The sequence below is a fragment of the Poecilia reticulata genome, chromosome 2, assembly GCF_904066995.2.
Source record: "Poecilia reticulata chromosome 2, P_reticulata-male-v2, whole genome shotgun sequence".
Taxonomy (NCBI): domain Eukaryota; kingdom Metazoa; phylum Chordata; class Actinopteri; order Cyprinodontiformes; family Poeciliidae; genus Poecilia; species Poecilia reticulata.
Window position 1 is genome coordinate 31,411,444 of NC_088831.1, and position 21,451 is coordinate 31,432,894.

The 21,451-nt window shown below is 39.1% G+C and overlaps 1 protein-coding gene across 13 annotated transcripts in view; it reads right to left on the reverse strand.

The window, feature by feature from the left end:
• Nucleotides 1–21,451, reverse strand: part of zmp:0000001200 (dedicator of cytokinesis protein 9) — an 82,676-nt gene that overhangs the window by 38,271 nt on the left and 22,954 nt on the right. For 4 of the 13 annotated variants that reach the window (XM_008398559.3, XM_081603562.1, XM_081603558.1 and 1 more), the window contains exons 1-3: nucleotides 15,020–15,544; nucleotides 4,662–4,778; nucleotides 984–1,073 (exon numbers count right to left, since the gene is read on the reverse strand). In XM_008398559.3, the coding sequence (XP_008396781.1) occupies nucleotides 984–1,073; nucleotides 4,662–4,778; nucleotides 15,020–15,190 (378 nt within the window). In that variant the 5' untranslated portion in view covers nucleotides 15,191–15,544. Of the gene's footprint in view, nucleotides 1–983; nucleotides 1,074–4,661; nucleotides 4,779–9,006; nucleotides 9,823–15,019; nucleotides 15,545–21,451 lie in introns of those variants that run through there. The other 9 variants (XM_081603567.1, XM_081603583.1, XM_008398581.3 and 6 more) reach the window with 6 other exon arrangements.

Sequence of the window (21,451 nt, forward strand, 5' to 3'; positions counted from 1 at the left end):
AGGGAGTGTATCACTATCCTCGTTTACTTGGAAAGTGGACATCTGTTCATTGTTAGAGCCAGTGACAGGAGCAGCTCAGAGGTATCTGTTCAGCAGAAATGCGTGGCGCTTACAAGAAGTGCCCCAGCTGGGAGACGAAACGTAACCTGAACAGGAGACGAATTAGAAACGGAGAAGCTTTCAATCTGTGCAGCTGTCTGAGTGATGTCACACAACACTCGAGCTGTGTCTTGGTATCTTCATGACTTCATACACGCCGTTCTCTAATCACTGACCTGTGACCTGGAAGGTGGACTGTCAGCACGCAGCTGCTGCGTGGCTCTTTAAAGGAGTAGCAGCGCTGTATATGGTCTTACTGGTTAGATTTTAGAGATTTGGTCAGCTCTAAATGAATGTTTAACACATTTTACTTCAAAATGCTTCCCAGGATTTTAATTTGACTGAGAAGAGATGAATACTGCAAGCTTAGACAAGATCCATCACAGACAAAAAGAAATATTTGCTTCCTTCCTTGTCAACACCTCCTGGACAGATGACAATTAAAATACCAATGGCTAATGGCGTGAGTCGACGTTGGGACAAAGTGGCGTAGGTCTCGCAAAGTTAAGGAAAACAATCGTTTTGAGTCAAAGACGTCAGTTTGGGCTCTTTAAGACTGACACTCTGTCGCTCTGCTTGAGACTCTTATTTTGAAGTAGGAAAGGAAGTAGTTCTTGAGTTCCTGCTGGTCTGTTGTGTTGACAGAAGTAACTAATATGGACACTGGTTGACAACAATTGCTCACATGTAGCATGTATGGAAGAAGGTTCAACCATTTTTAAATGATTTGTTTGGTAGCATTTTGGGCATTGGAAGAAAAATGAAACAATAGCACGACAAATAATATGCAAATGACTCGGTAGCAGTTAACTCCTAACGAGGCAGAATGAGGATAAACTGGCTGAGATCTGATTTTGCTGCTTTTTGTTGTGAAATGAGTTTACCTCTTGGACAAACAGGCTCTGGGCCTCCCTCTCAGCATTTTCAGGCACTGTGGGGTACAGAGTTCTCCCTTGGCGCCTCAAAGTTGAAATCTGTGAGGAAAAACAAAAGAGTTAAAGAATCAGAAACGGGGAATTACAGAAGACCTTCCACTAACATTGTAATAGTGAAAATCAAACAAAATGTGAAGCAGCAGGATGTCGTTTTCCTAGAAAGCCCAGAATTGTGATTTAAATGAGTCATAGTTGCTCTGGGTGTTCTTGCAAATATTATTGGGCATTTGAGGTTAGATCAACATCTGACTGATCAAATCCAGTGGGAAGCAATTCATTAGTCATGTGTCAAGGGCCCGGAGACATTTTATCAAGAACGAGTACAGTCTGTAGCAAACTACATGTTTTATGACAACACTACAGACTTTGAAGTGAAAGACCCGTAGATTTGAAAAAGGTTGTGTTTCACATGTAACAAAACATCAAATCCAATTATGTTTAAAGCTATCCCAGGACTTTGATTACTACTAACAGGGTGAAACGACAGAATCACTTTTAGTTTTGTAATTGAGCCTTTAACATTTAAATGTTCCTTGCAAATCATAAACACAGAATAATAAATAACTTAGTAAAATATAAACATGCTGGTGGGTTTTTTTTTGGATCATTGCTCAAGTTGTACCTGTATTTAAAAAAAATTATAATTAAGAGATCTAGCTTGTAACTTGTAATACTTTTAAAGTTGAGGATTCTTTGTCTCCAACTTGCATCACCTTTTGTTGCTAAAGTGTGGAGTTCCCAGGTATGCTGAAGTGCCTGAGGTGAAAGCAAACACTCTTTCAACACAGACAAGTCATGAGTCGTTGATGACCTGAATGATAAAACACAAAAAAATGCGACACTGCTTGTCTTTGTCTTCCACACAAACCAAAACATAAAATTATGTGAAGTAAAAAGTGTTGGTTGTGTCATCTGAAAGAAATTCTATATGCTCTCCTAAGTAAACCTGCCAATCCCTCTTCCTGCTTGTAGCAAAGTTTCCTGCAAAGATTATAATCTTTACAATGCAGGAAGCAGAAATAAACAAGCATATAGGTAAAAGGGTAACAGGAAGCATTTAAATTGGCTTCAAGTCGCCATTTTTCTGTGCTTAGGTGACCGCAGAATAATTGCTGGGATCAAAAGGAATCCTTAAACATTTTAGTTGGAATATTATTGACCTCACATTCCAGACTTTAAATATATTATATTTGAGTGCTGCACGTTAACTAAGGTGGGAAAAGACAGGCTCAAGAAATGCAAACAAAGTGATTGATACTCAACCAGGGCACAAGACAAGGCCATCAGAGTCTACTGAGGCGATATAGGGCTTGTTTTACAAAGAACAGCAAATGATGCTTAATGAACCAGTTTGGAAAATGTGTTTCCCAAGACTAAAACAGGAGTAGAACAAAACAAAGGATCTCTTTCAGGTAGTTTTGCAGCTTCTTACAAGGCTTACATCATGAACTTAGCAGCTTTCTACATAATTTCAGCTGCTGAATCTCCGTGCTGAAACGTCAACTGATTACAGTCCTGTCTGAACAAGAGGGCGGGCCGGCAGAAACAGATGTTAAGTTCAATCACCGTGCCTCAGTATGTTTTTCTTTCCTCCGTCAGAATCACCTGTCATTCTCTGACAACGCATCGGTTGTAACACTGACATCTTATCTTCACAGGAGCAGGCTGGGCTAATAAACTCAAAGCTTTATTGTTACTCAGCACTCGTAAATCGGAAAAGTCCAATAAAGAAAAAAATATTCGTCCTTTCTTGTATCATTTGGTAAGAGATACTGTCAGTAATTATCACTTCCTGCTCCTTAACCCAAGGTACATTTTGTTAGATGTGAAAGTCTTCATGAGGAATATCATAACGACTTATGTCTCTGGAGGAAATTGTATACATAACCAGGAAAAGGCTGACTCCATAAAAACTTTACTGTGCAGTAGGGGTTCAGAGGAGTTGGACCCAGACTTGAGGACACACTGTACATCTCATTGTTGCTCTTGAGGAAGGACATCCATTTCCTGAGGTACAAGCTCTGGGACAGATTTCTAGTATTTTCCATCTGCAGCAGCGTGGAAACAGTGAGAGGTTGCGAGTCCGGCACGGTGCGGTTCGAGATAACGTTGACTCTCACACAACATAATGGACAGAATGAGCTAATTAAGCAGATGGCCCCTTGCCCCTAACACGCTAGAGCACAGAGAGAAATAAACAAAAGGAAAAGTCTACCCAGTATTCACAACACAGCCCCACCCGGGCCAGTAAAAGCACTGCAAACACTAACAAGCACAACAAAAGAATCAAGCTAAGTAAAAATACATTTTTATGGTTTGGAAACATATTTCTAGAAAAACATCATAAGGGGCATTCACCATGCCAAGCCAGCTTTATTTATAAAGCACTTTAAAAAACAGCAGGCACTGACAGAAGTGCTGAACAAACAAAAAACACTGATTAAAACAAATGAGAACAACAAGTGAAATGATTGAATGTAGAAATAAAATCAACATAAATAAAATTTGAAACTTACACAGGGACAAGTGCTAAAAACAAAGATGTAGGTCTTAAGATCAGCTTTATAAGTGGCTTGTGAAGATGCAGCAGCAAAGCAATCCATTATGTGGGAGCAAAAGTTTGACCTGCCATGAGCTGCAGGCCAGAGGCAGCTCCTACAACAGCTAATCAGCTGACCAAGAACAGGAGTGCAGGTGCAAAATCTCGTAGAGATAGGGTGAGGCAAGACCAGAAGAATACACCCTTTTTAGACTCATCATTATAAATAGATTATTATCATAACAAGTTCTTCATAGTGCTGCATCATATTCTCAACATAAACAAAGGCTCCCAGAATTACACATACGGGCTGCACTAAATTGTCATCACTATTACAGTTTGAATTTTGTTTCCCACTAACAAGAGCCAGATTTATTAGTCAGTTTAGGGTTGTAACAATATCACACTATATTTAGTGATATTTGTCATCAAGGTGAGAGCTGTCTCACAAAGTTTTATCTTGATGTTGTCAACATATGACTATCTGGTGAAGAAAATTTAAGCTAATACTATGGGCCCGGTCTCTGACAATACTGTGACTAGCTAACCAATAGCCGCTAAAGTTAGCATCTCTTTCACTGCTGCCCAACAGACCAACTGTTCACAACTTTCACAACTTTTTAGTGAGACTTGACAGCATGTAATGATTTCTAGAGATTGATCAGATTTCTTTGGGTCAAAATGGAGTCTTAGTTGCTCAATTGTTGAGCGGGCATGTGACTGTTCTTCATAAATTATACTTTTTTCCTCCATAATCGAGTAGCCCTATAGGTTTCACAAACCATGAAGAAAAATCAGTTCTGTCTCAAAAAGGTTTTATTTTACATCTTTTCTGGGCAACTGGAGAAACTCATATCAGTTCTGTCTCAAAATGTGCAACGTTTTGACCTGTGAAACCTAGACTGAATTACAGCAGTAAAAAAAATGCATTTGATTTAAACTTGGTATTCATTACATTTTTTTTTTTTTGTACTTGCAAAAATTCCAGATATAATTGAAAAGCCAAAGCCAAAAACGTTTTGTCCACTGGATTTATCTTTACACCCAGAGTCGATACAGACGTGACTATCAAACAGCATTAAACCCACCTCAAAGTCCTCCAGGGGGAACTGCAGCATGTCACGGAGAACATCGCTGAGTATTTGCGTCTTTCTTTGCACCAGCACATTTTCATAATCCAGCGGCTCAATCACCTTTGGTTTTACCTGGAAAACACAATTAGTGGAATGTTTTGAAACAGATTCATTAATGAGATGACGAAGATCAATGACCTACATTGCAGACCTCTGACTGGCATCAACAATGATTAAACAAACAATACAGATTGAGAAGTTTTTGAGGTGTGACCCCACGTTCCTATTTACATGCCAAATATTAATGTCTGTGACACATTAAACTTTTCAAGAGTCAAAACTCTTTTCAGCTCATTTGCTGCTTAATATAAAGATACATCGCAGGCATCCAAAAGGCCTCGCAAAATATTTGCCAAGGAAAATAACAGTAACTGGAAAGATGCAAAATAAACATAGCGAAAAGAGAACTTAGAAATGTTTGATCTCACTTATTAGGCATTATAATACAAAAACCTGCATTTGCATTCTAACAAAATACATAGAACTGCCACTAAAGCAGAGAAGTTCAGATTTCATTCTGTCCAAATTAAGCTCATGGTCTACTTTTGGTCTAAATAACTTTATAGAAAACAAATATTAATTATATTGTATATTTAACATTTTCTCTCTTTTCATGGCATTAACTCTTCACACAAAGGTACTCTGATGAATTGTTAGAAATTAATTTGAACAATAAAATGTAATATTTACTCTATTAGAAATATAAGCAAACAAAATTTGTATTTGGAAAAAATGTTAGAAAATGGCTTCCACCTGTTTTTGTTAAACTTCTAAATGCTTTGTGCTATAAATTATTTTAAATTAAAGATGTAAATGTCTTTGCAATGATGTAAATAACATCTGTTTATCACAGTGTTCCAACATTCCCTTCTTTACAGTATATCACACTGAATAGCAGCTGGACTTGAAATATTAATAGGAAACCATGCAGTTAATCTCCATTTAAAAATAGTCACGTCTACGCATGTGATTTAAGCTATATTACACTGTAAATTACAAAACAAAGGAACGTGTGGAAGGTCTGAATGAGTGTCAAACTTGAGAGAAATTCAAGTTTTAAGAGGATAAATCTGAGTTACATCTTAAATCTTCAGATCACAAATCATAGTCCAGTCTTGTATCCTTTATACAGCCTTTAGAGCTTCTGTCCAAATCATATTGTTGGATTGCAATGTTAATTAAGCCTTGGTTTTTTGCAATTTAAGTCTGACTTAAATTGCAAAAAGTCTCATGGTGTCCCCATCTCTACAAGGAATCACAGTAAAAAAAACTGTGGACTAAGAGAATATACAGAGACTAAAACTCTGCATAAACTAAACCGACTGTGCTGTTATGTTGGGTATGTAGGTGGTTTATTTCCCAGATAAGTAGTGACAAGTCAGTAAGGACTCCAAATGTGCAGAGAAAAAGACAACTATTCGGACAGTGGGAGCTGGTTTGATGAGCCTAACCTCTTTGTGGGAGCAACAGTACTCTCATGGAAACAATTACACGACACACCAGCTGTAGCACAGCATTCAACAAGTCATCCTCCACAAATCAGATCAAATACCTTTGACTTTCTGTGGTAAAGATCAATCAGAAAAATGTATCCATGCTTTAGCCAAAACTGCTTCGGACGTCTGTAAGTTGTAAAGATACAGAAGGCCATTACATGTAGAGTAAGCTGTCAACACTGGCAACCGACGGGACGGAAGGATAAAACCTAAGAGCCCAGGGAGGCAGCAAAGTGAAAAATGAACAGTGACACTTAAGCAGACTTCAGGGCAGAGTGACAGCACGGATCACTCATCGCCTCCACATCTGGAGTTGATAACATCTTGCATGACCTCAGAGAAAGAGTCATGGATATTGACAGGCTTAAAAACGGTGAAAAAATTGACAGAACAGGCACCCAAAACAGTACTGTAAGGTCTTGCATATAAGGCAGTTCTATATTCGTAGTATAACTGAGTTTCCCAGTATTTTTAAGTCAAAATATCTTCTGGTAAGTATGCCTTTCTGATGCAGTTATGCATCAATTTGGAGCGAAGGTGAGAAGATGGACACCAAGATTGTTGCATGTAATACAGGTAAGCCTGGAAGGAATTCATGATATCCGAAAGACAAGATGTGTCCTAATCTGTGTCTCACTTCTAAATCCTCCTAAATCTTCTGACATAATCAGACGAGTTGTTTAAGGTACATTTGGCACACCCAGTTTTGCATCCAAATAAAGCTATATTCTGGACACAAGACTAAGAAGACCAAATCAGGGATCAAATGGACCCTGGAAGGTTTATCTAAGACAGAAAAGGGATTGGAGTATCAACAAAGATACACATTCAACACCCTGACACCAAGGCAAACTGTGAGAGTAATGAGGTACTGAAAATTAGTCTGCACGACTCAAAACCAAGCACCAAATGTCTCAAAGTGTAACTGTCCCGACCCCATCATAATATTTGCATTTAGCTTTTCCAACCATTAATTCCTAAAGCTGCTCGGTTGTTGGCATTTCTTTTCTTTTTTCACTCTGTGTTCATTAGAACAGAGTTCATCTGACATTACTTTGTCAGGGATTCCAAGTGGTCAACCATTCAGTAAACTCAGCACTGAGTAAGACAATGGACATGCATTTTCAGGTGCTTGGTCATTCTCTTTCACCAAAGACCTGACCACAGTGAGTAGACGAGTTTCAAACTTCTTGATATTCCCTTAGATAAACAAAGTACTTCAGAAGGCAGATGTAGACCAAAATAATAGAAATATTGAGGTTTGTTTCCACACATTCAAGTGCACTGCAGATTCTTGCAGACAAACTAAACTTTAATGTAGCAACTTCTAAATTAAGCATGTTTCGTAGGGATTTTATAATAGACCAATGGGACATGGTGCACTATTTTGAACTGAAAGGAAAGTAGCACATTGTTTTAATCTCAGCTTTAAAACGCAGTATCAACCTAGCTCTTAAAAAGTGTCAGAGATTAGAGAACACTGGTGAATGCACAGAATGATGAAGACCAAAGAACACAGCAGGCAGACCAGGGATAAAGTCAGGCAACAGGATTGAATTATAACACAATATCCAAACTTAAACCTGTCATCACACACTGTTCTGTCCAGCTTCAGAAAATAAAAGAACAACACAGGAAAGACACAGCTGCCCACCATCCTCCATTTAGAGGCTTGAGAAAGGGCATTAATCAGAAGACCACCCATGAGGCCCAGGGTAACTCTGGAGGAGCTGCAGGGATCCAGAAGTCAAGTCGGACATTTTGCAGACGTGATAACTTTATGTCATGCACTTAAATCTTGCCATTAGGGCAAGATTTGTGAATAACACGAGAATAAGAAAGTTGTAACTTTCTATTGTCAGAAAGCTACAACAAGGCAGGTTTGTCACAAGCTATCTAGAAGGGGATATTAAATATGTGGAAGAAGATTCTTTGGTCATATGAGAAAAAAATAAAACCTGCAAGCATTACTCGAAGAAGTGCCAACACTTCACATCGTCTTGAACAAAATCTCAGTGTTGTTTTCTCCGTCTTCCAGCAGGATTACAAACCTAAACCAGCAGCCACAGCTGGTGGTTCATTCGGTAAGTTTTATGTTTATAATTTCAAAAATTGTTCACTTCAGCAGGGTAAACCAAGAAGTTTTCGGAAACAGGAAAAAAAAACAGGAATATTTGAAGCAATCATTTCCAATCCCTCCATACATCCAGCAGCTGTTTATCTGAGGCTCCTACTCCTCCCATCAGTCACACAGCCTGAAACAATGGTGCTGTGTAGTGCCCCTCCACTAACCAATACATTCAGCCAAGGACCATTTGAATTACTCTGCAGAGCCCCAAGCACTGAACACCGTCATCACGGAGAGGAAAATTATCACTGTCATCATCACTGACTTTTGAGCCGCATTAAGTTTTTTTTTTACAAGCCAAAACGCTCTATAAAAACAAACTCTGAACTTCCTTCCGTGCCGGTAGTAAAGTGCTGGTGAAAGTTCAACTTTCTTGAAAGTTAATAAATAATGTTTAAATGCAAGCTGGCAGCATTATGGGTAATGAAACGGATAAAAAAAAAGTGAGATGCTCACATGACACCTGCTTTAGGTGCTTTATAACCGCGGTTAACTTCGGCAGCACTGTGTGCTGAAAGACGTTCAAGTAGAGGAGAACAAATGTAATAAAATAAAGCAAATACTCATATATATATATATATATATATATATATATATATATATATTATATATATATATATATATATATATATATATATATATATATATCATGCTACATCCTAGAGTGAGTACTTACCACCACCTGCGGCGCTGAGTCCACCTCAGCCTCAGCTGGATTCTTGTATTGCTGCGGACTCTCAATGACCAGTTCCTTCTTTGTAGCTTTACCAGCTTTCCCCTGCATTGTCAACAGCTCCGATGAAATATTCCCGACTTAGATCCCAAAAATAGGCTCTTTGTGAGCATATCAGTAAGCAAACAAAATCACTTCTTGTGTGGATAAAAAAAAAAAAAAAGTTTGTAGTTTTTCTCAGACTCAAGCTCCAGCTCAGCTGAGACAACTCTGACTGGAGGCAGTTGACTCACACCCAGGCTGAGGAGATGGCCCCTCCTACACTCACCACTGTGCAGCCAGAGGGAGTTAAACACCCTCTCACCCACCCATATATATATACACACAAAGAAGATATCTGACCCCGAACAGTCCACCTGTACTGTGACAGAGAAAAAAACAAAAAAAACAAAAGAAATTCCTCAAGTATCACAGCCTGGTCATGCGTGGAGCGCCCACGCCTTGTGAGACATAGGCGTTTCCTCAGGAACAAACTTAAGGAGACTGGGATCGCTACTATTAATCAAAGGCAGGGTTTTAAATTTCATCCCTAAACCTCAAACGATTCAACTAATGAGACTTTGCCCGTAAAACTCCTTGTGCACCAAAAAACAGAGACCCCTTGCATTAAAGTAAAGGCTTTACCCTTGCCCTGCTTCTTCTGCATCCCAATAAAAGCAGATCACAGGTCTGAGGCCGGTTCCACCTTCAGGGTCCCACTTCTTGTTGATGCAACTGCTCGAGGGGCATTCCAAGACAAAGCAGCCCCCGTCTAGTCAAGCAAGGAATGGGCCTGACTTCTTGATTCCTCCAGTAGGCCACTGCAGGGGAGGATGTTATCTTTTCACGCCCGTGTTTCAGCTCAAGGCGAGGGGGAGGGCAGCTGTTCCACCTTCCCACTGTCACATGTTCCCGCAGAGCCCCAAAGAGACGTTGACGATTAAAAGGTTGGACTCCCATGACTGCAAATGCCCCTACGAAGTAATTAATTATCTCACATTAAAATGAGCAAATAGAGACAATTAAGATAATTTTACATGACATAAAACAGGAACTGTATAGTCTGATTTAACGCTACCATGAAAAAAAAAAAGGTTATGTCTTTTTATATCGTGTATACACATAACTTTTTCTGCTCTGCTATCTTGTCTCAAGAAAAAGAACTCACGGAAACACATATAAACATAACCTAATAATCAAACTGACTTTCCGTTTCACCTCTTCTCATTCATACTAACTAACAAGAGACGTTGACATCAGTTTAGCTGTATAAAACTTGACATACTCTTCAGGGTGTCTAGGCCCTTGTTTTTGTTTCCCTGCAATGTGGAATATTTCTTGGTTTTGGTTTCACAATAACTGGTTTATTTTATGACAAAAACTGGGAGGAGAAGCAAAGAAATGAAATTCATCAAGCCACATCATTTACGAAAATTTAACGATTATGTAATAGATGTACCACATTAGATATTCATTGCAGTATTTACACATTACCAAGCAACTCGTCTTCTGTAGAATCAGCTATTTTTTTATTTCTACTTTTTTACCTCCTTCTGGTTCTATGATGTGTAAAATTAATTGGAAAGAGAGAAATAAACAAAATGCCAAGTGCTATAATTTGCGTAATTAGCTAGATACTGTGGAATGGGAGGATGGCTGGCCTTCTGAGTTGCATAACAAGACCTTAGAGCCAAAGTAAAATAGGGTGTAACCTGGAATGTAACAAAATAACCCACCCCACGGTATGCAGCTCCAAGACTCAGCATCATGCAGCTTGTTTACAAGTCCACTTTCCAGACTGTATTAAGCTGAATAGGACAATAGCTAGTAATTGTTTCACATTTATACGCACCTACTCCAGTTTTTTGGCCAATCACCGACCTTTGAAAAAGCCAGACATGCTAATTCCGATTTTGGTCAATATAGATTTTTTTTGTTATATAACTGACACTGTGACATATCTGATAAATCAGCTGACTGATTTATTGGTATATCCCTAATTTTTACTTGAGGTTATTATATCATGTATTAGGTAGCCCATTGCTACCTAATACAACACTTACATTGCAACTCACACTTTTTCTTAAATAAATCACAAGTCCAACAATTAATTTGATATCATTATCAAAATGCTAAAAAAGAACTAAAACATAACTCAGACAATACCATTAGCAATATTTAAACAAATATTCTAGTCATTTGAGGCTTTTGAAAACAGAGTGCAAGAACTATTACACAGTTTTCTTTCTCACCACATAAGTGGCGAGGCATTGTAAATGCTGAAAGAGGTCAAAACATGAGGAGAGTGGAGAGAATTTTATACATAGAACATCAAGAACCTCTGTCCCTTTAAAGCATTCCCATTCTGTATTGGGATCAAGAGTCTTCATCTGTGTCAAGATTTGCTACATTTCTCTTGTCATGACACCACTTGACTCTATTTTGTATATTTAAGTATCGACTGACTTTAGAGAATTAAATTTCACTGCTCCATGAGTTCCCTTCATGTAGTTTATCCTACTAAATGCAAATTTAATTTTCATAGTTTTGCTTGAGATTTTTATTTTTTTTTTTACTTTTTGATGAGGTATTAGAAATATCAATCAACTATGAAGGTCGAATGTGATATGATGTCTTTAAAAATGAGCTGGAGTTCTGAGTCTGAAATGAGCAATAGACACATACAAATACCACAAATGCTACTGTGTTGAACACTATTTGCTTATTAATCATTGTACTTTATCCTAACATGTGGGAAAAGGCGAGTTCTTTAAAGTGGATCTCTACCCAGACACTGATCTTGTGAAACACTTGCCAAGTGTTCTCACAAGTGTGTTTTGTGTGTTGTGTTGATTATCTGTAAAATGCCCAACAATCAGAGATACCAAGGAGTAAACAACCTGTGGAGGCTACATGTCTACAAAGAGATATGAACTCCTACTGTACTGTAATGTAAACAGGAAACTCTAGCGGAGGACTAGATAAATGCTATCTTATCTATAATCTGCTAATGTTTTCTGCTTGATGTCATGCAATTTTAGTCTGGGATCTTATCACAAGGCACATAAACTTGTTCTCATTTGGCACCTTACTTTGGTAACTACATTTGTCCAGATTAGAGGTGGTGCCCCATCTGCATAGCTGACCTCACCGGTATTTCTGATATTGGCTGCAAAGAGCCAGAGTTTGGTTTAAGCCTGTCTTCTACTGTCACAATGGCTTGAATTCCCAGAAATAATAACCTGCTGCAATCAGAAGGAATTAAAAAGACACACATTATGGTTTATATTCTTTCATAACAAGGCTTAGTGGATTACAAACGCCGTACAGCTACTGGAGTGACACGCACAAATTATTTACTTTTTTCCATGCAAACAATAAGGAATAAAAGTTTAAAATCTGATGCATACAAAAAGAAAAAGAATGTACTCTCCATTGGATTCTTCTTATTTTTGTAATTGGATAGCTATGATCTACAATCACATAAACATATAAATAGTTGATGATAAAAATGACCTCTTGATTATGTTTCCCAGATTGAAACTATGTTAGCAGCAGATTATAAATGGGCTTTAAAAACAACTGCTACATAAACATCAACAGTGTGAACTGAAAACAGTGTAGAACTGTACAACCTTAGCATCATGCAGTGTGACTAATATGCAACTAGGAGTAAACTCGATAATATAATGAGTTCACTCTCCCTCTGGAGAAACACACCTTCCACTCTGCAGTTCTGCTTCAAAATGTTCCACACTGCAGGCTCTGATCTTATTGATATTGACTGATTTTGATTGGACCTATAGAGATAAAGTCTTAGTACAGCGTTTTACTTTACCTTTTTGTCAATTGTGATTTTTCAGCAAAGCTAAAAGACAGGTTTTATTAGAATAGAGGTTTGAAAACTTCTAATCTGAAGCAAAAACAAGAACTTACAGCTGCAAAATTTAATCACGGTGCATACTCTTAACCCTTGTATGTAGAAATGGGGTCCAACCAACCCCACACAAGTAAAACTTGTATCATTTTCCGTCGTCCTCTATGTTTGCCTCAGTCCTCGCACACACAAGGGTTAATAGAAGAGACATTTTGGGGGGGAAATGCTTTCAAACAAACCTGTTGTAAACTTTAAAATGAAGACAATAACTGAGGTCTGCAGAGCTTCAGATATAGTGCATATGGTCATTTGGTTTATCTGTGAGCATTACACTCTCACCCCCAGTCTAAGGTGAAATTAGTAGGATGGCTTAGCTGCACTGGAATGATTAAAAACTTTAATATATAATACTTATATGGCGCTTCAAAGACCCTAGTTGATGCTTTACAATTTCATATATTATGCATTTAGTCTTCACTCACACTGGAAGCATGGCTGCCATTCTGTCCCTCCTGACCAGCACAATCACACCAACATATTTATGGGGACGTCAGGTTAAGTGTCTTGCCCAAAAACATGACGACAGAATGCGCTCGGTCAGACGTTTGAATCGGCGACACTGCACAGTAAACGCCCTGCACCACTGAAATCTCTATTTTCTTAATTTGAACCCTTTAACAAGAACTGTAAAACTCATTGTGTTTACATCATCACCACTTTAAGCTTTTGACAGTCTTAAATTGAGTGATTAGTTAAGGAGGTTTATATCTCATTTTTGGGTTGCTTTTGACCAGGAGACAGACAAGTTTGTCACATGACAGTTTTAACAAATATGTATAAAAATGTTTATAAAAGTTACCTACATACATCAAATTTAATAGTCAAACTCATTCATTCTCTATCTAAACCGCAATCACAAAATAACAAGAAATAAAAGAGGAAACATACGGTTAAAATGACATTTAGGATTTGAATGTTTTCCACAACATAATATACGATTAAACAAAGTCAGTTTTTCATAAATCTTTGCCAACGCACATTTTCTACATCTTTTTATTAAAGCTGCTCCGTGGTGAAACGTGCAACACCAAGCACATTCTCTGCATACATTCAATCGATACAAAAGACTGTAAATACTGACGGAGGATTAACTCCTGCTGTCTGGATGATAAGACCGTCCCGGAGCCAAGGGAAGCAATCGTGCCCTTGACCTAATTCCCTGCCATCAGCCAGGCCACTGTCACTCAGCACTTTACATTCACTCTGATGAGCCCACGACAAGAACAAGACATCAAACTCACACGCAATCGCACACAGTAAAGTCAACACAAACAAGAGGGGAAAGACAAGCTGGTACGGAGGAGCAGAAGCTCTGCCAACCCTGCCGGTTCCCAGATGAAGAGCGGTGATTGATTTCCAGCAGACACAGAGCTTACTGTCCCTCTATTTAACCTCCTCACTTGCGTCCCAGCCCTCAAGAGTCTTTAACCCATGCAACGCTTAACAGGAGGCAACGCTCAGCCCTCCTACTGCCCTACTTTTCGTACACTTCACTCTACTGAATGCTTACTCACATGGAAACAAGGCTGCAAATAATGCAGCCATTACTCTGCCATATGTGAAAGGTGATAGTGTAAGTGCTTGGAAATATGCAATCTTATAAGCATTTCCGGTTTTCTCTCTGTATGGAAATGGAAAAAAAAATAACCTAGTGAAGGTAGGCGTTTTATACTTCTGAATCATTTCACTGCACACTCTCATTCAGCATTTTGGCTGATCAAAAGCAAAAGAGTTTCAAAAATGTTGTCTTTCTTAACGTGAAATATATATAATTTTTCAATAAGAAAAACCTGCTGTATTTATTTAATATGAATCTAAGTATATTTTACGAACCCTTACACTACAGATTTTTGTGCAAAATGAAAATCCTTTTCCAGTCTTAATCATCATTTTTAAACATCATTATGCGAGATAATGATGTTTAAAATTGGCATTTAGATCCCGTATTTTTTTCAACTGAAACTAGGAACTAAAAACATGCACATTTAAAAAAAAAATGACACTGGGTTATAACTGCTACCACATTCAATGAAGGCAGACCTTAAGTATTCTAGGTGTTGGTATGACTCGCGACTCTCTCCGACTCAGCGCCCTCTCAGCCTCAGATGGCCCAGCAGGCTCGGCAGCTTCCTTGCAGATGTAGCCGCTGCAATTCCTCTCCAAGACAGTTCGCAGCCCGTCAAAAACAACGGCGCTGGTGGTGCACCCCATTCCTCCACATGCAAGCGGGCATCATTCAGGGGAGCCCGCTCATGACCCAGTTTCTCTTATCTTCCCCTGCTGAACTCTGGTCCATGATTCAGCTCAGACCCCCACGAATCCAGAGTTTTGTTGGGGGGGTTCTTTTACAGGCGGACCCAAAGACAGTTTCCAGGCAGAGGAATCCAAAGAGGGTAAATTTATGCACTCAAACAAGAGAAGAGTCCCATAAGGCTGTAATTGTGAGCTGCACCAGTGTGTGCACAGGAATACCTCAGTCAGCAGACGAGAAAGAGCGAGTGAGCAAGGCAGAGCAGAGAGTGAGGGATGAGGGGGGATGAAGGATGCTGCGAGAGCTCTGCTGCTGCTTCGACTAATGCTGAGCTTCGCCGCAGTGTGTGTCTGTGTGTGTGTGTGTGTGTGTGTGCGTGTGCATGTGTGTGCGCATCTGTCTGACTCGCTCAGTCACTTTCTTGCTGTCTACTGAATTTAATTGAAAAAACACATTTTCTCCTCTTTCTTATCTGCAATTTAATTCAGTGCTTGCATTACATATTTCCCCCATTGAATTTGATGTTTTTAAGTAGCGAGATGAGTAATTGCGCGAAATATGGGTTGTACTGTATCGCAATGGTTCATATCCGGAGGGAGCGTCTGAGCCACGGTCAGGCAAACAGCAATATGGCTGAATGCTTTTTTAGTTCAAGCTGGGGGAAAAAAAGACAAAGCAACAGCAGAAAAAAATTGTGTGAATCATAAAGGGGGGAAGACATGAAAAATGGAAGATTCTGCAGCAGATGTTTCAAAAATTATAGGAAAAGCAATTTTAATATAAGATCAAAACAAAACAAACGGGCAAAACTAAGTGCTCTGAAAAGCCTAGTTCTGGTAGTGATCCAGCTAAAGCTTTACAGAAATCTCTGTTTCCAAAACAAGACCAGGACATGGGAGGATTTAAAGCTTTCAAGCCAAGACATCAAACGGGGAGAGTTGTGTTTTGTTTTTTTGCAAAAGATTAACTGCACTTGATCACAAGCTGCCAACTCTGCCAAGCGCAGATACTGGGAGTGAAACAACAAAACTGAATCATGCTAAAGTTTTGGAAAACACCAAGATATGATTCACTCCTAGCAACAATCTTTGAGTGACGCGTCTGTGGACCACTAATGAGGAAAACATTTCCCAGCTTTTCAAAGATGATGCTTTGAAAAGCTGGGAAATCGGAGTTTTTATTCCTGCGTTTAGGAAAAAGAGTCGACATACTGTGTGAGACCTGAGGTGATTCAGCTGTAAAAAGTTTGTCCTAAAAAAAAAAAAATCCTTGACAGCACAGCGCTGCTTGTGATCAAATTATTTACACTTCAATGTTATATGTTAGAAGGAGATTAGTCATTTCACTCCTCCATTTTATACCAACTGTTCTAAGAACAAAATGATATCACCAACTGGGTTGATATCCTGGCATTTCAATGCATTTCATACCTTATCATAACATTTTATGAATAAAATTTATTTTTAATAGTCTATGCAGGAGAGTGGTCTTTCTGCTCCAAAATATTAACCTGTATGATACTCAGGGTTAGCTTAATTTGCTCCAGTCTGATTTCTATCAGTCAGTTTGCCAAAATGGGTTCAGATAAAAGCTATTTTTTACTCACATATGAAATTTCAGCACTCATCCATCCATCTTCATGCACCCTTGTCCCTCAGTGGGGTCGGGAGGGGTGCTGGTGCCCATCTCCAGCTAACGTTTCGGGCGAGAGGCGGGGTACACCCTGGACAGGTCGCCAGTCTGTCGCAGGGCAACACAGAGACACACAGGACACACAACCATGCACACACACACTCACACCTAGGGGCAATTTGGAGAGGCCAATTAACCTGACAGTAATGTTTTTGGACTGTGGGAGGAAACCGGAGTACCCGGAGAAAACCCACGCATGCACAGGGAGAACATGCAAACTCCATGCAGAAAGACCCCAGGCCAGGAATCGAACCCAGAACCTTCTTGTTGCAAGGCAACAGCTCTACCAGCTGCGCCACTGTGCAGCCGAGATTTCAGCACTTATATCTCTAATTTGTTTATCTCCAAAATTCGACAAACAAATTAGCAAACACAAATAAAACGATTTGGCATGATGAAAATTTTTTTTCACAGGTACAAAATGCAAGGAGGAATGGCTGACATATCAAATTATGTGTACAAAATGGGGATAATAGTTGATAAATTTGTGAACTTGGCCAGCACAGTGAAACCAAGCACAAAGCAAAGAAGTTCACAACATCCTCCTACAACGAGGAAGACGGGGAAACAGGGTCACGTTCATCATGGTTTGCTTATCCCCTACTTTTCCTGCCTTTTTCTGTAAGCAATCCTTGATGACCTCTTGAAAGAAAATGAAAACTGGCTCAAAAGAAAAGAAAAGGATTGTCCGCAGCAAAACTATATAAAAACAATTAGATGAACACATTTTTAAGGCTCACTGCTTCACGACATATCTCTACTCTGATATTAACACATGCAGATAAATCTACCCAAACAAATCATCAAGAAAGATAGTTTCCTCGCATCATGATGGTGTGTTAAATGCTTGCACGCATTCCCTCATGCTGCTGCTGTTTTTAATATTTCAGCGCTGCTTGACATACTGAACTACATTCGAAAGAAAGAGGAGAACTGCAGAGAAAAGCTGCTGAGTCTGTGAATGAAGGAAGATTCAGCAATACTGGGGGCGGGGACGAGGCCCAAGCCTTTGATTGCTCCGACGGAAGTGCATCTCTTATTTTAGCTTATCGTTTCTTTCACACTGTTAATCCAGACTTCATCCTCTTGCCATTGCAGAGGGGGATTTAAAGGTTTAAATAGAATAACAAGTAATAAGCTGCAGGAAAGCTGAAAAGTTATAAATCTCCTTTTTGGAAACTGCACAGATGAACAAACAGTCTTTTTTTTGTGTGCTAAATTTAAAGGATGTACAAATGAGTTCTAACTACTACTCAGTGTAGAGCAGCAACGTGCGTATGAGGGAGATGTTGGTCAGACCACAAGCAGACGTTGTCTGGAGTGACACAGCTGGCCATCATAAATCATCTTGCTCAGGGGCACCAGATTTATCATATGCTTGTAAGGACATGCCTTCACCAGTGTGTGTGAGGGCTTCCGGTGTTCATGCCATCCTGTACGGTATTTGTGGAATCTGTAAATATAACGTCCAAGCAAAAGCTATCAAAAGGTATAAAGCAGCAATGAAACCTGGAAGGCAAAAATCTTGAAATTCCACCCCCAAAAAATGTTGTCTTTTTAAACATTTTGAAATAAGTGTTTAATGTAAATTTTCATCATACTGGGAAACTGAAAAAAAAGACTTTTAAAATATGTAAATTGTAATTTAAAAACTACATTTCCAGGTAAAGAATAAATTGGGACACTCCCACATTGCTAAATTACAAAAAAGCATATTACATCTGGTTCCCATGACTACAGCATTGTTACTAGGCATTTTGAAGGAGGTTTGGCTTGTTTAACCCTCACATATTCAGTCTGCCCAGCTCCTGAAATGATAGTGAGATCAAAGTTGGCAGTAATTTAAAACAACTGCCAACATACCAAGGTCTGGCTGTACATGCAAGTTGATCTTCAGAGAAGACACCAAGATGTAAAACAAGTTTACACTCTAAAAATATCAACATAGGAACTACACCAGGCTTTTTCTAAGGTTTATCTGAAAGTGTGCTTGTAAAATAAGAGATAAAATGTACAAGTTTAACTTCTATAGAAAATGCCATGGTTTAGGGATGCTGTGCTGCAGCAGCACCTGACCAGTCCACCATGACTTCTACCATTTATCAGAGGAAACTTGATGAAAATGTGAGACAATCTGTTAAATATTAAAGTAAAAGTGGAAGTGGACATAGTAGTACACCCACCAATTAAAGGCTTAGAACCACTAAATTGAAAGAGCTCTTGGTCTCACTGAGATACACTGTGACGACTTGAAATCGTTTGTAAATGCAAGAAATGTCTCAAACTTCTCTGCCTGCTAAACTAGTTTTTGTTAGTATTTTTTTAAGTAAAACCAGTTTAATTTTTGTTGCTTAGATTTATTCAAGTCACTTTCTTTTCCAGAGATAAATAAAACTAATTGTACATCACATATGAGCAAAAACTTTAATTGGATATTTTAATATTGAACAGTGGTCAACCAAAGGACTGAGATATAAAATTACTGTAGCTGCTGTGCAAACCATCAACATGCATTTATTTGTCAGTTCTTGTGTTTAAATTATGTATCTTTTGTTTTATTTTAAATAAAATTAACAAAGAATTACTTTTGTACCGAATCTTAAGGTACAGTTGTATTGAATTATTAAATTTGAACGTAATCGCCGAGTCATGAGATGTGTTAATGATTTTTTTGCTCTTGCACGTCTGTGAAGTAGCTCCAGCCATCTGACTGTGACACAAAGGCTGCCTCAATGTAATCAATACTCCACCGGACTGAATACACTCCAGAGTACTTTCACACCTCTTTATTTGCATCCTGGACTGCGGCCAAGTTACAGTGGTCTCTAGTCCACAATTGGAGTGTGTTGGGCATTTCAAACCACGACACAGAGCCTCAACCAGGCGTGTATATATATATATATATATTATATATATATACACACACACATGCATATAAAATAGCATAAAGAATATAAGCTTCAACCAGCTTCAATTTCCTATCACCATGCCAATGTTACTCCTGAATTTCCTCACTGTGGGAATATAATGGCCATTCCTGTTCAATTCTATTCTAAGTTTTCTTTTTGTTGGATTCATAAATACTACTTTTATCAAAATTCTCTTCTGTGGTCAGTGCAATTAACAGTTGTACCAGAACTCTTTGCAGAAATAAATGTATTTTTCTGTAATTTTTCAGGGTTAAAGAGAGAAAATCTATATCAGCAAAATATTGAAGGTTCCGGGTTGGACGGCGCTCATGCCGCCTTGGGCGGTTGCCCATGTCACCCATATTGAAACCGCCAATGCCTAAATGTGAGTGATGTTTAACACCTGGACATATCAGAGTTACAATTGAAGTAGAAATAACATCCTCTACCCAAGTAATGGCAAAACATTTTATTTTTTTAATTTTATGAGAGCATTGTCTACTGTGTTCAATTAAATTACATGTAGGCTGGGTTCTCCAGAGATCCAGATTTAAATTCCCTCGGTAGGAAGTCAGGAAAACTTCCTTTTCCTCACGGTGAAAAACAATGTATAAATATGAAGCTTGTAAACACATAATTGAGCTGAAGACATTGCTGCTACTTTTGTCGTAGGTGGATGTTGTGTTATGAGTTGATGGGCAATTTTGGCATGTAGCTTGAGCACCATATTTTAACTGCACTACATCACCACCTGGCAACGTTAGTAGAAGTTTGTCCCACAATTGCCGGGTTGCCAGTTGGATTCCCGCTCCACCCGCCTCTGTCGTTGCATCCTTGGGCAAGACATTTGCGTGGTGGCACCGGTGCATGGAAGCCTCGCTTCCGTCAGACTGCCCCAGGGAAGCTGTGGCTACTATACAGCAGCTTGTGAATGTGTGAATGACTGAATATAGTGTAGAGCACTTCGTGGTCCTCTGGACAAGTACATCTACCATTTGTACTAATCAAGCTATATAAACCAAATTGGTAAATAGTTTCATACACAAAACCTATTTGAAAATGTCACTGTCTCATTCAAATCCAATTTATTTAAACGTATTGGATTAGAGTGCTGTTTCTCTCCTCCATCTGAACTTTCATTTTGCCAACATGTGCACCATGTTGGAGTCTCAACTGGCCAGCAGAAACTAAAAAAAGCTGTTACAAGCCGTTATAGCAGCACAGCATTGGGTGGAGACGAGTTCCACACATCAAAGCTGCGAGGAGTCAAGTTGAGCTTCCTGCTTCACACTAAGTTTCTAAGTGTGCTAAGTGCACAGAAAAAAGGCAGAAATATCTCTGTGTGGTTCTAAGCAGGCACAGGGGAGTTTAGAACGAGCTGGCATCTCATCTAACAAGCCTCTTTTGGAGTGAAGGTCAAGTCTACAGCTGGTCCTGTTTTTATGCCTCGTCTCTACAGGGAGGCGTGTGTTTTTGCTTTTTTTTGTCCTGAGAAATCCCAAAGAGGTGGACCGCAGAGACATCACCCACATAACCAGCAGGATAGGGCAGATCAAACAGAGCAAGTTACCAGCTGGAACCCTCCTGGGACTGCTAAACGGAAGTGGCTGTTTCCTGCTG